At 36.1% G+C, this 17746-nt stretch overlaps 1 protein-coding gene across 3 annotated transcripts in view; it reads right to left on the reverse strand.

The window, feature by feature from the left end:
- The window catches only part of TPP2 (tripeptidyl peptidase 2), a 46812-nt gene that overhangs the window by 12090 nt on the left and 16976 nt on the right, over positions 1–17746 (reverse strand). For 2 of the 3 annotated variants that reach the window (XM_063304701.1, XM_063304703.1), the window contains exons 10-24: positions 16798–16897; positions 13801–13949; positions 13587–13702; positions 12798–12966; positions 11430–11587; positions 10839–10915; positions 9577–9683; positions 8873–9027; positions 7292–7408; positions 6786–6886; positions 6071–6167; positions 5656–5793; positions 3592–3836; positions 2976–3054; positions 938–976 (exon numbers count right to left, since the gene is read on the reverse strand). In XM_063304701.1, the coding sequence (XP_063160771.1) occupies positions 938–976; positions 2976–3054; positions 3592–3836; positions 5656–5793; positions 6071–6167; positions 6786–6886; positions 7292–7408; positions 8873–9027; positions 9577–9683; positions 10839–10915; positions 11430–11587; positions 12798–12966; positions 13587–13702; positions 13801–13949; positions 16798–16897 (1847 nt within the window). The remainder of the gene's footprint in view (positions 1–937; positions 977–2975; positions 3055–3591; positions 3837–5655; positions 5794–6070; positions 6168–6785; positions 6887–7291; positions 7409–8872; positions 9028–9576; positions 9684–10838; positions 10916–11429; positions 11588–12797; positions 12967–13586; positions 13703–13800; positions 13950–16797; positions 16898–17746) is intronic. The other variant, XM_063304702.1, reaches the window with a different exon arrangement.

The raw sequence follows: 17746 nt of genomic DNA on the forward strand, positions 1-17746 counted from the left end.
GCTCCCGTTGCTAGTCCCAGCTCCTGCTCACCTAGCAGTTCGAAAACATGCAAATGTGAGTAGATCAATAGGTACCGCTTCGGCGGGAAGGTAACGGTGTTCCGTTTAGTCATGCTGGCCACATGACCCGGAAGTGTCTACGGACAACGCCGGCTCTAAGGCTTAGAAACGGAGATGAGCACTGCCCCCTAGAGTCGGACACGACTGGACTTTACATCAAGGGAAACCTTTACCTTTACTTTACAGAAGAAACTGACTAATTTCAAAGTTTTCCAAAATCAATCTCCAGTAGCACCCTACACTTAAATCTACATACAGGTTCCCTGGATAGAGCAGTTGCCATTGGGCTAGACTGGTGCAATATAGTTGCCTATGATTCTTCAATGTTTCACCAACTCATTCCTGAACAAGACACTACACCAATGTTTCTCGTCCTTGGCATTTTTAAGACGTGTGGACTTCAACTCCCAGAATTCCCCAGCCAGCCATGGGGAATTTGTTGCAAGGGCACTTAGTGCAAATAGTTCACTGCCCCTCATTGTTTCTAATGAAATTGTTTCCACTGGTGAGGGAAACCACCGGCAACCAAAGAAGATTCTCTCACCCTTGGAGTTGGACTAATACGCCTTGTTCTGTCCAACCTTGCAAACTGTGATTTTCATATAGCAATGCAACATAAGAGCTATCTGTAATTTTCTTCAAAAGAAAAATCATTCTGTAGGGCAAGATTCTGGTGTAACACTGTTAAATGATCCCATCACAGAATATTGTTACTCTTGTGCTAAACTAATAATGTACTGCTATTCTGATGAAATTTTACTGTTCAAAGATATGAATAATTAAGCTGCATAAAAGGCAACTGAAGATAGAAAGTATATTGCTTTAAATGATAGGCAAAAAGACTTAAATACATCTTTCAAAAACTGGCATTCAGTACCTTTTTAAACTTTCCTTGTCGCTTTGCTGTAGACTGCCCCTGGGAGTTAGAACAACATACTGTAAGAAAATATCCACAAAACTCTATAGAATGGAGACACTGCCTATCATGTTTTTATTCACTACTGAAGAAAGCTAAATTTCTTGTTCCCTTTAAAACATACTTCTAAAGCCCAATATTTTAGCTTTAAAAAATATAAAGCACAAATGTTACATTACTTAAGGATTTGATTTAAATCTTCTGATTTAAGATCGCTATAATTTAACAATCCCAATATTTTGGAGCACAACAATGGAGTTCGTAACTAACTTTTACTGCCTGCACACATTCCCATTTAAAATTCACTGAACTAAAATTGATTTCTTACACTTTCCATTTCCACTGAATATACTGCTGTCTGTAGTAGTAATACAGCACTGGGCTAAGTCTCATGGAAAGAGAAGCATTAAGTACCCTACAATATGACTCTTAAGAACCACTGATCAACTATTCAAGTCAAATTGAGTTTTTGCTTCTGTATATAAACCTGACGTGTTTACAGTACAGTATTACAACTAATTTTCTAATTCAGCAACTTCACTGCATAGAACACTCTTGTTATGTGAAATTACTCTATTTCACATGAAAAGCAAAAAAAAAAAAAAGGTAAGTGTAGAAACTTTGCTTGGTTTTAACAAAAGTTAATCACATAAAAATATGTTTGATTAAGTGCAATATGAAAACCAATTTTCAAGTGGTCAGTGATTTAGTTTTGTAAAGTAGCATGCCAGAGTTGGACTTCTATATCTAAAAAATAAGCTAGGCTCTGATATGTTTTCACCTTAGCTGCATTGCACCAAAATGGGCTATAGTTTCTGAAATATTTAAAGCGAGAAAATAAGGAGCCTGGAAAAATTCACTAACTAAATTGATAATAACAATAATAATCTCTTCTACTATAAGCAGGCAGAAGAAACACCAGGAATGCAGTATAATATAGTGTTCTAAAGATAACAGTAACCCACCCATTCACCCACCCCCTGCAAAAGTGGCAGAGCAGGGAAAATCTACCATTATTTTAAGCACTGCTAAAATCTTCTTTCTCCAACATCTACACAATTACAATTTTTTTTTGGCCAAATTGAATGGCCTGAATAGCCCAGTTGACAAGAGTTATAGTTTCAACACAATTTTTAAATTTATCTCTACCTGTTCCACACAAACCTAGACTGAAAAACATTTTCAGTTGGAAAATAACCAATTTATGAAGGGTAGACACATTTTTAAGATGAACAATTTCCTGGTACAAAGAATTCCTAAACCTTATCAATTATATTAAGTTAAAGTCTTTTGGAAGCTCATTAGTCAGGCATATTCCCTTCAGTCCTAGTGTGGAAGATACATTACTTGACTATATAACATTTTAATATGAAAAATATTAAAGAGATATACTTATTCCATTTTTTAAAACTGTAATTGAATAACAAAGGAAATATTTCCTTCCTTGATAACAAATACTTGCATCTTTAATTTAGTACAATATGATCACAGCTTTCTGCAATTAATTTTTTATTATACAAAATGAAACCTTACAAGGTGTATCATCAACAAAAGGTTGACCTAAAGTAAGAAAGTAGTTTCTGTTCAGCAAATGGATGCTTAACAGTAACTATTCTAACAGAACTTGCATAGCTAAAACTAATTACAGTATACCTTTTAGGTTGAAGTGAAACACCAAGGTATGTAGTTGGATAAAATAACATTACAGAGATTATTAAAAGCAATGGAACATGCTAACAAACTATCTATAACAATTTTGTTATCGCAAAATATCAAAAATTCAAGTCCAAACAGAAACTGAAAGAGAGTAGTTTTTAAACAATGAAGAAAACTGGCATTTGGCATTCGAATCTTTTTAAGAGACTCCAGAAAAAAAATTGTTCAAAAAAAAAAAATTTGATTACTTTGTTCAAAAACATTTTCATACAAGTTTGCCATTTCAATTACCTTAAAAAAAAAACCCACCAGATTTGAGTCTAGTGCTTTTGTTTTTACTCACCGCTTTCTTTCCAAGTTCTGTCTTTGAAAGTGTCAATGATCCTGCAAGATAGCATCCAGGACTTGTCCCTTTAGGTACTCTAACAAAGGAACAAGTGGAACATGCTATAAATGCATGCTCACATTCCCACTTTTGTACCCCCCTGAAAATAGGCCCAAAATTCAACTGCAAATTGGCTTAATTTCAGCAATGCAATGTCAAGCTCAATATATAGGGACGGGCGGGGTTACGGTTGGGAATGGGAATGGGAGGCCTCAGGAAGCTACCTATTCCTATCCTTGACCCCACCCAAGAGGTTAAAAAACCAAGCTCTGCTCATTCCAGTAACCTCAGTGGAAGGCCTCCTGTGGCCACTATTCCCTAAGGCAATAGATTCTAATCATCACCAAAAATTGACTGCTCATGGTATAATATGCAAAGGAAAAACAGATTCAGAAGGTATATGGAAACATGGGCTCTGGAAAGGAAGGGCAGCCAGACCCCAGTAAACCCCAGTGCCTACAGGACAGAAATAACTAGGGAGAACTATTTCTTTTTATTACCCAATTTTGAAAGTTCAGAAGAATTACTAATCAAAGCATTGCATGCTGCATGCCACAAAAGGGACATAACTTACTTGTCATCTGGCAAAGATGTAACAAAGAATGGCTGAGTGTGTTTTGGTGGCAGAGACATACTGTTTGCTTTCTTCTTCCCTAAGAGAGCCTGACTGTGGGTTTCATATATATCTAAACTCAGTGCACTAGACAGTCTGTGAGAGACAATAAATGGAAGGTCTTTGATGCGATCCAGCTCACTGCTGTGCTCATGACGGATTTGTAGTCTCACGGTATAATCTCCTTTCTCCAGTTTCATGGAATACTAGGGAAAGGAGCAATTCTTTAGTACCTAGACCCACACATATTTGGTCAAGTAGATTTAACACACAATAAAATATTCCTTCAGTTTAACTTAACAGTGCTCCTTTCTAACTGAAGTATTTTACAAAATATGTCACTACTAAGTATGCAAAACTCAAAACCTGGACATTTAATACATGTTCAAGGACTAAAGAGGGATCTGTTACTAAATTCTTTGAAAAATCTAACAAAAAACGTTACTCAAATCCCAATTACAGAGTAAACAGTATTTTCAGACATAAATTCTCATTAGAGAAAATATTATTCAAATATCACAGGGAAGGTCTTTTTAAAGCATTCATCTAATTAAACTACAGATTTGCCAGCATGAAGAAAGCATATGTTTAGGCTTGAATATTAAGTTATCTATCTGAATTACAGTATTGTATCTAATATTCTGATACATGATATTTTCTGTTGAATATCCTTTCATAGGTAAATTTGCTTGCTATATAACCTGTTTAAATTTGATTTAACTGGATCCAGAACATTCCTTACACGAATACAGACGGGTCTTTCAATCTGTAAAAGGGACTAATGTCTAGTAGGGGTTCCAGCTGGAGATTTGATTTTTGCAGATTCCTTCAATGCCTCTCTTCCCCTCCAATTCTGGAGGTTCCCTCAGTACTATTAAACAGTCTCCGAAGTTGCACTAGAAACTGATGAAGAACCATCCTCCATGCCCCAAGTCCAGCAGGAGTTTTCTGTGAGTGATTCAATTAATGGCAAACACTAGGCCAAGAAATTCTTATTTCATCTGTTTAATAGTATTTATATTGCTTTAGGAAAAAAAATGGTTCATACTGGATAAGCAAGGTTAATACATGAAACCTTGAAGTTTTATACCTTTGTAGACAGTTAAATTAGCTAAAAGTGTCTTGTTAACAAAGTAATAACTTTGTTCATTTATATGGATCAGCAACCTTTTGGAACTGCAGAACGGCTTAACTGTTATTACCTGATGGAATACCATCCTACCCTTTTGCGGATCAGCCCAATATGGGATTGTGATTTCTGAGAAATTATGTTTCTATCATTTATAACATAGGCTATGACTTGTTCTACCCTTACATCATCCTTCAGGATGTTATCACTGCCCATATATTAGGAGAAGAGGAAAAACAAGCAGAAGTTATACAGGAATCTGTGCCCAAACAGGCATAGAAGGCTGTATATATTTCAAGCAGATCCTTCATTTTTCAAGGCATGCTTCAATCCCATTCATGGGTTGCCCATGGTTTCTAAACCATGTATTAAATGATTATCTCAGTTTTAAGGATCTTTAAAAGCCTATCCCTATCCTGCAAAACTGATATACTGGCATGTATGGAGTTCAGGAAGAACTCTTTGCGTATCTATCTTTTCCAGTTCAACAGATAAAAGTTGCATATGTTTGCTAATGACAAGCTATGTTAGTCAAATTATCCTTGTAAAATGTTTAACTGCTGCTTAGTTTATAAAATAAAACAACTTGTCCAAGAAGCAGCTTTATTTATCAGAACAATATTAAGTTACCATCCATAATTAGAGTCGCTTGTGAGATGGATGGTACAGAAATGTGAGAAATAAATAAATAATATATACACTCAGGAATACCTGTATAAGAAATGAAGAACAGTGTATAAATTAATGGAGATTCAACTTGAGAATGGAAAAATGCCCAATTCTTCTTAGGTGATCTAACCGTGGTACTTATTTGCATAAGCATGGCAAGGACTACAGCCTAAACCTAAAAAGATTATGGAACCACATAAAAAAAGTCTTCAGACATCTTGGCATACCTGGTGAGGATAAGCATCACCTGATCCCATCAGTTTTTTGTTCTGGTCAAAGATAATCCATAACTGACTGTCAAATTCTGATTCATATAAGAGTTCACAGAGCAAGGGACAACTTGGAGTTACTTCTCCACTCTTGGGCTGAAGAAAAATGAAAAGATAAAGGCATTTAAAAACAAAATTAATGCCTTATACTGATGATGAAAGCACCACTCTGTATTAAAATACTTAATTTTAAACGATTTTCCTGTAAGTAGATTAAGGATGATGATGATGATGATGATGATGATGATGATGATGATGATTAAACTTGTATGCCATCTGACTCTCAATGACTCTGAGTGGCTCACAATATTATTCCATAAAGAAATCATGCTCTTGGGTTAGTGTTAGATCCAGTTAAATAACTCGAACTTACTTGATGAAAATTGTATGTCAAAACCATCTCATACAATTGTCGATTATTTGGCAATACATCTCGGGATCCTAAAGGCTTTATTTTAGTACTCAATGGCCTGCAATTCAGCAAAGCAACAATACATATTAGGAGAGAAATGAGGATAAGATTTTAAAGACAATGTACATAAATGTACAATTTATTTTTAAAACTTGTACATACATACATACAAGAATACTTAATTTACAAACACTTACTGCATATATAACTGTTACACATAATTAAACAATCTAAGAACAAATCAAATAACAACACAAAACACAGAATCATTGGGCAAAATGTTTCAAATTCAAACTGTCTCAAGGACAGAACATCTCATCTTGAACTTGAACTAGGGTCTTGATAATTTCAGAAGTGTTTAGAACTTGAGACACCTCCTAAAAGAATCAAACAATCTGCCTCAGATGCAAACTAGCTGACTTGACTGCAAACTCTAATTCTATTTTTAGTTTTTTAATTAAATCATTATTAAAATCCCACTATTTAAACATTCAATATACTTCCAATGATTATGTGCTTAAAATAAATAGGGAACAACTTCCTCAAATATCAAACTTTATTATATTTATATTCAGCCTGAGAGAAAGTTGCTTAATCTTACTAACTATAGTACAAGTTATTGATATAACCATGAATCACAATGATCAGTTATTTAAATCTAAATTTCTTATAGTACCTTAGTGTTTGAACCCAGCATTTGAGATTTATGCTAGGCGCAATATCTTCATATCTCAGTGTTGACTGAACATCAAAACGCACTATACCTTCTGAAGCATGCTAAAATAAAAGCATGAAAAAGTTTATTTAAAACACATTTCAGATGAATGTTAGGTCAACAGTATATATTCAAAAGTCATGCTTCTCTAAGGTGCTTCTACTTAAGGGCTGGCAACACATCATAAATGCTGTAGAACTCCAAGGACCCCTTAAGTAGCACTTATCAAACCCATAAATAAAATTATTAAAGAAAAGAATGGTCAATTTAATAATGTCATTGGAGTAAGACTGCTGAAATTGAGTGTAATTCCAGCCATTTTTAATAAAGGGGGAAAAAATCCACTATGCCTCTATGCAAGCCTGAGCAATTTGGCTGGGCATCTAGGAATATTACTGACCCCTCTTTTAAAAATGCAACATTTTAAAAATAAACAGTATTTCAACAAAGCAAACAGTGATACTTACAATATTCAATTGAGATGCAGTGCAAACTATGCCATGGAAAGAAATGGAATAATCAATACTGACATCATTGAGGCTTGCCCACCATCGGGCAATACAAAATTCAATTGTTCTTCCCCCCTGTTGGGAGGAAAAAAAGATATATATATATATATATATATATATTTCAACTCTTATTCACCTCTAAGTCCCATTCTCCTCACCCCAGGGTCTGAACATTTTGCATCACAGCAGAGTTACCAAAAATATTCATAAACCAAGGAGAATGTGGATGCTGAACTGTAAATAACTTGCAATGCCTAGCAGTGATCAAACCATTCAACCTGTAACTTCCAACTTTACCTATCTGTTGAACTTATTTTTCCCCCACCCTCCTCTGTAGCCTGACAAAGAGTACTAGAATACTCAAAAAGTTCTGATATTTTGGGTGGACCTTATAAAACAATACTGCCCAAATTTGAATTTGAAGGATATTTTACCCTTAATAAATGAACATGGCTTTCATTTTTGATACATCTTAGAACTCATTCTATCCATCTATACATACTATGGTCTCTGGAGATATACAGTGAGCCTAGCCACATTATCTGCATTCATATTAAGCCCAAGAATGTTCTATTAGTTTTAATGAACTGATTTAGTGCATATCATTTCCATTATCTCTTGCCAGCATGGCCAAGAGTAGGACCGGGTTTCAGAAAGCTGCTCTATTTCACTGTTGCAGAAAAGAAGGCTCCTAATCCCACAACATACGCAGTCAATACTCATCAATTTGTTTTACAGGTTTCTAGACAACAAGTGTTTAATATGAGAAACAAGAAAAAATAATTAATTAATCAGTCTGATGTGCTGCTGTTTGGAGTAGAATCTTACTTCTCCCCAAAAACTTTTCTGAACAGCCATGTTTTTATAGCTCTATGAAAATGTAATAAGGAAGGGATGGACCAGTACCTGCAGGCAAACTGTTGAAGAGGACAGGGGCCATGACTAAGAAAACTTAAGCCTCTGAAATGACATTATTTCAGTAGTGAGTCCCTCAATAAGCTCTCTCCCAGATCTTATGGATGGGCAGATTCAACTCAGTGAAGGTGGTCATGGAAATATCCAGGCATTGAGCATAAGGGCTTTAAATGTGACAAACATTTATATGTTTGAATTGTCCCCAAAAGCAAACCAGCAACCAACTCCCATAGAAGTAGTGTTATGCAGGCAAGCATTAAAAAACCCATTAGAATACCCCATAATTTAAAAACAATCTATGAGAATGAGAATCATTGTTAAGAATGTGAAAAAGGGGAAATTCAAGGCTACTAAAGCACACCACATTAGTTCTTAAAGTTGGTAGTGCCTTACATTCTGTAGCTGACAGTCAAACAATGTAGCAGGCTATCAGTATATACATTATTCAAATAAGAATCTTAGTTGAAGGAAAGAATATTCTACACTTAAGTCAGATAAGTCACCCTCAAGTCCAGCTATTATTATGGTGAGTATAGTGCTTTTACCACTGATTTACACTGACCACACATCAATGTAGCATATAAATGACAGCTATTAACTCTATTCTTAATCCAAGGAACTTACTAATACTGGAAACGCCTCAGTGACTGATCCTTTTTCTGGTATTGAAGAGAACTTGTAGAACTCATGGCTTCGGTATGCCTTTTGTTTTACTAACTGAACCGCATGGAGAACAAACTTGGCAGTTACATCAGATGATGATGAACAGACTGAGATTTCTAAATAAGAAAAGGTATGGCTTTAATATTAATATTATACAGACTTGACTGCTGGCTCTTTTCTATGAGGCAAATATGTATCAGAAAAACATTGGCAAATTTTGTTTTTAACTCCTTCGTAATAAATATGTTCATTATTATTAAAACAAGCAAGCAAACAAAACTTTCTAACAGTCACTGAGATAGCCAGTTTCGTACAGTGGTTAAGGCATCATGCTAGAAACTAGGAGACCATAAGTTCTAGTCCTGCCTTGGGCACACAGCCAGTTGGGTGACCTTGGGCCAGTCACTCTGTCTCAGCCCTAGGAAGGAGGCAGTTGCAAACAACTTCTGAAAAAACCTTGCCAAGAAAAGCATAGGAACTTGTCCAGGCAGTCTCCAAGAATTGGACACAGTTGAGCGGATTAAAAAAAAACAACAGCCATTAAACTGATGAAAAGCTCCTTTAATCTCAACACATAAAGCTACAGGTAGATTTCAGATATTTAATAAAACATCTTCCAATACCTATACTAAGCATTCAAGAGGTATTCAATAGATTCACCTTACCAGCCCAGGTTGCTCCAGATGGAACTTCAACAAAGTGCCTCTGGATTTGTCCAGGTTTAAAATGAACATTAGCAAATTTGAGATCATATTGTGAGGCTTCATCTGTCCTGTGATCAAAAATGTAATTCATTTAATTGTAGAAAGCTCACTTTAAACTACCAATACATAATGGAATATTAATTATTTTAATAAGTTCCAAACCAAGAATTCATGTTGTTCCTAACTATATAAAAATACTTTAAAATGAGCTTGCTTTGACCATAGTATCTAACTGAGAACAGCTGCTAATGTTTGTAATTATACCTCTGAACACTGAGAACTAGTTTGGTGTAGTGATTAAGGCACCAAGCTAGAAACTGGGGGTCTGTGAATTCTAGTCCTGCCTGAGGCACAAAGCCAGCTGGGTGATCTTGGGTAGTCCCTCTCTCTCAGTCCTAGGAAGGAGGCACTGGCAAACCACTTCTGAAGTCCTGCCAAGAAAACTGCAGGGACTTGTCCAGGCAGTTGCCAGGAATTAGCACTGTCTCAAAGGCACAAAAAATATAAAAAAAAAAAACCCACAACAACCTCTGAACAATCTCCCCCTCCCTGGTGCTTTCCAGATGTTCAGAATAACACTATTATTATAGATGTTGTAGTCTAACATATCTAGAAACCACTTAAGTAAGGCTACATAGGGAGAGTTTTACCCTTAATGGTGGTCTAAACATATTTTAAATAATTGCAGTAATAAAATACTGTCCTTGATTAAGAATTAAGAAAAAAATTAACAGAAAATAGGACCATAAACAATTCTGCCTTTTGATACCATTTTTAAACAAGCCAAAAAAGAAAAGTTCAAAAAAGTTTCCAAAGTTGGCTGCACAGAAAAATTAATATGCTCACAGAACTGCATGAACCTAAGAGTTTCCCTTCTACTACAGAATATCAAATATTGAGACAAACAACTGCTTTCCCAAAGCAACTGGCTGGCCACCCCTGAAAACATGATTGCTGAGCACTTTTAACCGCAAGTTATTCCTACTGAAATTAAAAAAAATATATATTCAGGAGTATCACTTATCCAAGTGTAATATCCACTGTGATCTTCTATCTACCCTTCTCTTATCTATGGCTCTCACTGCTGCAACATATATACTGTAGATAAGATTTTATTTCTGTTTACCATTGTTGTTTGGAATGTATATCAATCAACAGAAATAGAAAGCAAATCTCCCCATAAACCTTGCTTAAAAAATTTAAAAGAGTAAAAGTCCATGTACCTTGCTGGTATAACAAGAGTTACAGGAACTCTGAACAAAGGTCCTGCATTGGGCATTGTTATTTCATAACCACACACCTAAAACAGTGAAATGAACACAAATGGTCAATACGTTTAGTCTTTCAGTCTTTTAAAGACACATATAAGTGTTTACATATTAATGGTTTGCTGAAACTCTAATCTATACATTAAGCATACACTCAGTTTAAATATACTGAGAAAGTTTTTTCAATTCATTTTAATTTTCACTGTAAGCAAATAACTTTATCTAGCAAACTGTCCAAGGAATTATTAGTTCAATTTATTCAGAAAGTTTCCTTAACCCATATTTTCCATTTTTCCCCTCTACTACAACAGTGTAAAATAGTGAAAAAGGCTATTTTCTCAGCCCTACCTCTACCCCACAATCCCACCACCAACTGATTCAAGTTTGTCTGAGACAGGTAACAGTAATGCCTACTACATCTTTGATGTATAGGAAGAGGTAGTGTGACAGGGATACTACTGATGAGAACATAAAGTCCTGTCTATAATGCCTATACCTCTTCAATGGACCTTTCAAGTTAAGGCCTAAGAAAACCAAAGCCAATACCTCTGTATAATGAACTCCTTCTCGTAGGCCACGTGGGTCCACACGAATGTTAATATGTCTGCATTGATTCATGAGCTCCAGGTGAGTAGGACACTGAACCCAAGAAGCATTTGATGTTAGAGCTAAATGAAGCTGGAGCAATATCCTGTCATTATTTTCTGAAACAAGAACATGCAAGTTTAGAATTTTAATTCATCAGTTTAAACCAGGCATCTATAACTATGTGTAATGCAAAGAATAAAAGCAGCAATAACATTATAACATACTGCAATCAATTATAAAATCACAATATGAGAAAAGAAGCCTTTAGACTAAAAAGGCCATAATATACAGTATCAATACCTATGCGTTAATAGATTAAAAAAAAATTAGCTTCATAGGGGGAAAGAAAAAATGATTTTTGTACATTTTTAACCTTTAAGAGCTCTACCCTGAAGCATTATTCATTGGGAGTCAGTATGAAAGAACCAAAGAAAAGGTGTTCCACCATGATATGCCTATTCTAATCCACAGGAACACCAATCAACCCTGGCCCAGGAAACAGATCAAATACAGGTAGTCCTCACTTACTGACTGCAATGGGGACCAGCAACTCCATCGCTAGATAGCGCAGTAATTAAATGTGATGTCACGTGACTGTGCTGTCTCGCGTCACTTCCAGTCTCGTTGTTAAGTGAATCACCGCGGGTCATTAAGCACGATATCATGTGACCACGACCTGCAACTTCCCGCCAGCTTCCCCAATGACTTTGCTTGTTGGAAGCTGGCTGTGAAGGTTGCAAATAGGGATCATGAGACTGCAGGATGCTGTGACCATTGTAAATGTGAGCCAGCTGCCAAGCAATCAAATCGTGATCATGCAACCACAGGGATGCCACAACAGGATTGAGGATCTCTATTTGCAGCACCATCATGAGTTTGAATGGTTGCTGAATGAGTGGTCGGTAAGTGAGGACTACCTGTACATGTGCTTATGAGCTGCCTACAGGTTTTTCAAATGGTTTGCAACAGCTTAAGACTGATAACCTGCCAATGCAACGACTGGTGATAACAAAAGATCAGAGTAAAATAAGGAAGGTCCAAAATACTATTAACATCATTAATCAGAAAGAAGATTAAGATCTCTGGTAACCCACTCAACAGGCCGCTACAATAACCTAAGTGAAATACAAAATATTAACATGTTTTAAATTCTTACTTTGTGGCACCATTTATTTATTTATCTCTATGTATTTTTCATCTTATTTATTCATTTAAACGGTTTATAGAGAGGCCCATCTCATAGCAGTGACTCCCATATCTTCCCAGTACCTATCTATAGAAAATAAATAAATAAATACACATTTACTGCAAATAGCTCATTTTTACCTGTATTCTCAGGAAAGAAGGGTTCTACTCCAACACCATGGTCTGAAGGTGCAGCTACTTGAACAGGATCTCTGAGGTAGATTCCACGGTTGTTACCAACAGTAACAGTAAAGCCTATGTTGTTAACAAATGATTTATTCTGAATGAGGTAGTCATAGGCTTTATCAACCTAGAGAAAAATAAGTACATAAAAAGGAATGAGCTTACATCAAAATTCATCAAGAGTATCTTCAGTATGAAACTCATGTTTATGTCTGCCTAGAAATGGTACTGACAATAGTTAGTATAATAGTCCCACGGAACAAGATTCCCTCCAGCTTGGGCAGAAGGTCCCAATAATCTCTTAAGAAATAACTCAAAGCTTTCCTACTTCAACAAATTTTAATTTTTTTATCCCAAACTAAATACTCTGTTTCTGTTCGAATAACATAGGAAAAAAAAATCCTAATAACGAAACCTTTACAGCAATAGCATATGACAACTATATATTTGGCAGTTCTTGTATTTACCCAGTTCAAATTTTAAAAAGTGCTTAAAATTATGATTCATTTAGAAATTTCAGTGCTAATAAGCTAGCTGTTAGGTGATCATTACAACTATTTCAAAACAAAGCAGGAAACAGCCTGATATGACTAAAAAATATGGGGGGGGCGGGGGGGAGGAGAAGTAGAGAACATCAAATACTTTAATGAATACAGTCATTAAAAAAAGTCGCATTTTTTTTCAACCAATAGTTTAAAAATACCTTGTATATATGGGAATTTGTTCTTTCAACGCCAAATTAATTACCTGAATAATACCATGCCCTTGAGCAAATACATGTATGTTTTCCACCTTCACTGCTGTATTTTCTAATGCTCTTCTGACTGAATGAACAGTGTAATGTACACCATTAGCTTTAAGTCCTGTAACAGAAGAAAGTCAATCAGATAATTCTGAATCATCAGTTTCTCAGTCAACAAAATACAATTTGTTTTAAAAGGAGAGCAGCATTCCATTTTACCTGACAGTACTAAAGCAATGCCACCACAAGCATTAGGCGAAGACATTGATGTGCCATTCATGAGTTGTGTCCCACGTAATGTCCAGTTAGGGACAGAGGCAATAGCACCGCCAGGTGCACTGATACTCACTCCCAGTGCTCCATCAGTACTGAAATTAATATAGAAATATCAGAATAGCAACAATTGATCTATTTTTTTCCTAGGCTATTTATTAAGTTTTCCTTTGGAATTATATAGACACAGTATCATAAAATATTCCTTTTTGCCTATAGTAACAGCATCTTTTTTAAACAGAAGGCTGGATCTTAAATACATTAAATCTAACTCATTCCTAAGTTCAACATGTCTCACAAATTTATATGGATGAATATCTATCAGTTAGGAACTTACTCAGGTGTGCTTGTAACAACTTCAGGAGTTAGTCTTCTGCAAATATTCTATCAAGCTATGTGAACAACTATCATATGTTTTTAGATTGTTGATCAAATGCGTATGTTTAACACAGTACTGTTCAACACTTACAGATAGATGCATGTGCTCATTACTGGAAGACATCAAAATATAATCTTATTGCTCTCTATCCTCTGGAACTTTTTTTGCTCAAGTAAGACCTACTATTTCCAGGCCAAAATGGGTATGATCAAAAACAAAGATGGCAAGGACCTAACAGAAGAAGAAGAGATCAAGAAAAGGTGGCAAGAATATACAGAAGACCTGTATAGGAAGGATAACAATACTGGGGATAGCTTTCACGGTGTGGTCAGTGAGCTAGAGCCAGACATCCTGAAGAGTGAGGTTGAATGGGCCTTAAGAAGCATGGCTAATGACAAGGCAGCAGGAGACGATGGCATCACAGCTGAACTGTTCAAAATCTTGCAAGATGATGCTGTCAAGGTAATGCATGCTATATGCCAGCAAATTTGGAAAACACAAGAATGGCCATCAGACGGGAAAAAATCAACTTATATCCCCATACCAAAAAAGGGAAACACTAAAGAATGTTCAAACTATCGAACAGTGGCACTCATCTCACATGCCACTAAGGTAATGCTCAAGATCCTGCAAGGTAGACTTCAGAAATTCATGGAGCGAGAATTGCCAGATGTACAAGCTGGGTTTAGAAAAGGCAGAGGAACTAGGGACCAAATTGCCAATATCCGATGGATAATGGAAAAAGCCAGGGAGTTTCAGAAAAACATCTATTTCTGTTTTATTGACTATTCTAAAGCCTTTGACTGTGTGGACCAGAACAAATTGTGGCAAGTTCTTAGCGGTATGGGGATACCAAGTCATCTTGTCTGCCTCCTGAAGAATCTGTATAACAACCAAGTAGCAACAGTAAGAACAGACCACGGAACAACGGACTGGTTTAAGATTGGGAAAGGAGTATGGCAGGGCTGTATACTCTCACCCTACCTATTCAACTTGTACGCAGAACACATCACGCGACATGCTGGCCTTGAGGAATCCAAGGCTGGAGTTAAAGTCGCTGGAAGAAACATTAACAATCTCAGATATGCAGATGATACCACTTTGATGGCTGAAAGTGAAGAGGAACTGAGGAGCCTTATGATCAAGGTGAAAGAAGAAAGTGCAAAAGCTGGCTTGCAGCTAAACCTCAAAAAAACAAAGATTATGGCAACCAGCTTGATTGATAACTGGCAAATAGAGGGAGAAAATGTAGAAGCAGTGAAAGACTTTGTATTTCTAGGTGCGAAGATTACTGCAGATGCTGACTGCAGTCAGGAAATCAGAAGACGCTTAATCCTCGGGAGAAGAGCAATGACCAATCTTGATAAAATAGTTAAGAGCAGAGACATCACACTGACAAGAAAGGTCCGCATAGTTAAAGCAATGGTGTTCCCCGTAGTAACATATGGCTGCGAGAGCTGGACCATAAGGAAGGCTGAGAGAAGGAAGATCGATGCTTTTGAACTGTGGTGTTGGAGGAAAATTCTGAGAGTGCCTTGGACTGCAAGAAGATCAAACCAGTCCATCCTCCAGGAAATAAAGCCAGACTGCTCACTTGAGGGAACGATATTAAAGGCAAAACTGAAATACTTTGGCCACATAATGAGAAGACAGGACACCCTGGAGAAGATGCTGATGCTAGGGAGAGTGGAGGGCAAAAGGAAGAGGGGCCGACCAAGGGCAAGGTGGATGGATGATATTCTAGAGGTGACGGATTCATCCCTGGGGGAGCTGGGGGTGTTGACGACCGACAGGAAGCTCTGGCGTGGGCTGGTCCATGAAGTCACGAAGAGTCGGAAGTGACTAAACGAATAAACAACAAGACCTATTATTATGCTCTTGAACCTCTTAATAAATTATCTGAAAGGGGGGGTATAGAGGGAGTCAGTCCAACCTTGTAGTTGTTGGTTAAATTATGAAAGATTAACAAGCTATTCTTATTTAATAATATTATTTAGTTCACTCATGTCTCCATCAGATCAACGTTTACTTCTCTTTCAGTTTGTTATTCTTCTTCTCTTAAGCTTGTTAAACGTTTCATCATCACTTTGAAATTTTTGTGGGCATCTTTCCTAATTTATTGTGCAGATATGCTTAACATTGCTTTTGCAATCCTTTCTATAATACTGAAAATAACATAGTAAAAATCCTAGTAACATAGATTTATACCCTCTTCTTTTTAATATATGCAGTTTTTACATACAGAATGTAAGTATCCCACTTTGAAACACTGAGGCAGCTGCAAGGTGAAAGAAAACATAAATTAAGGCAGACTTGTATTTAAAAAAAAACCCTAAAACTTTCCTATTCATATTCACCTTGCAGTAATTATAGTTTCTGAAGTATTTATGTTCTAATTCTTGAAAATCAGTTCCTTTTTTCAGAAGTTAGAAAGTCTTTCCTGATGTTAGAAAGCTAAGTTGCACTTTCAAGTTATCTTTTCATACATGAAAATGTAATTTCTAAATGGATTATACAAACACCAGGATTTAACTCATGAGATCATGGATTAGTTAATCACTTACCTTGGTCCTCGAGATGACCATGTATACTGATTTGCAGGTAATTTCTCTCGTAATGAGTATTCAGCAACCATCATGTCGGGTGACACATAAGCACCAACACCTTTAGAATTAGTTGACATAAGTTCAAGATCTACCATTAGTTCTCTTTATTGATTTCAGTTATGGTGATGTTAAATTCTAATCACTGTAAGTTGGCAATGGAATTTTGAAGAATAAAATACTTTTTAGAAAATAATTCTTCCAACACAGCAACACATTTATACTAGAAACTACCTTTTTCATTTGATATCATTAGTTCAATCTCCACTCAAACGAATAATTCACTCAGGGATTCCGCTTTTTAATAAGCTAAATCTAACCAGTCCAGTCACAATCACTGCACTATGTCATAATCCATGCAATACTTGCTTTGCAAATCACTCAATCTACAAATGAGCATTATAGTTAGCTAAGATGGAGAAAGCATTATTACATCTATTTTTGTCCAGCTAGATACTATTGATTTATTAGATTTATATCTCATTTTTCCTCCAGGAAGTAAAGAAGGCTGGCCCACATATAATTCCTCTTCCAGTTGATTGCAATAATATCACCCATGATGTTGTTTGGGATGAGAAATAGTGACATCGTCCAAAAATCAATCCATGAGTTCCCAGGGCTCAAGATGGACTTTACCCTACCTGATCTAAGTCCAACATTTTAAATACTGCAGCACACATTCAACAATATCCAATGAAGTAATTCAGATTCACGCAAATTGAAAATACTTCACCGGTAAATAGTTGTAGACTTGGAGAACTCTCAAAAAGGATTAGATAAAATCATGGAGGATAAAGCAATGATTTGATATTATTCAACATCTATGTATTAACTTCCAGATCAGAATTAGTAAAACTCTGAAATCTAGATACTGGAGAACAGAAGGCAAAAGTTCCTATTACATTCAAGT

This window comes from Candoia aspera, chromosome 5, assembly GCF_035149785.1.
Source record: "Candoia aspera isolate rCanAsp1 chromosome 5, rCanAsp1.hap2, whole genome shotgun sequence".
Lineage (NCBI taxonomy): Eukaryota > Metazoa > Chordata > Lepidosauria > Squamata > Boidae > Candoia > Candoia aspera.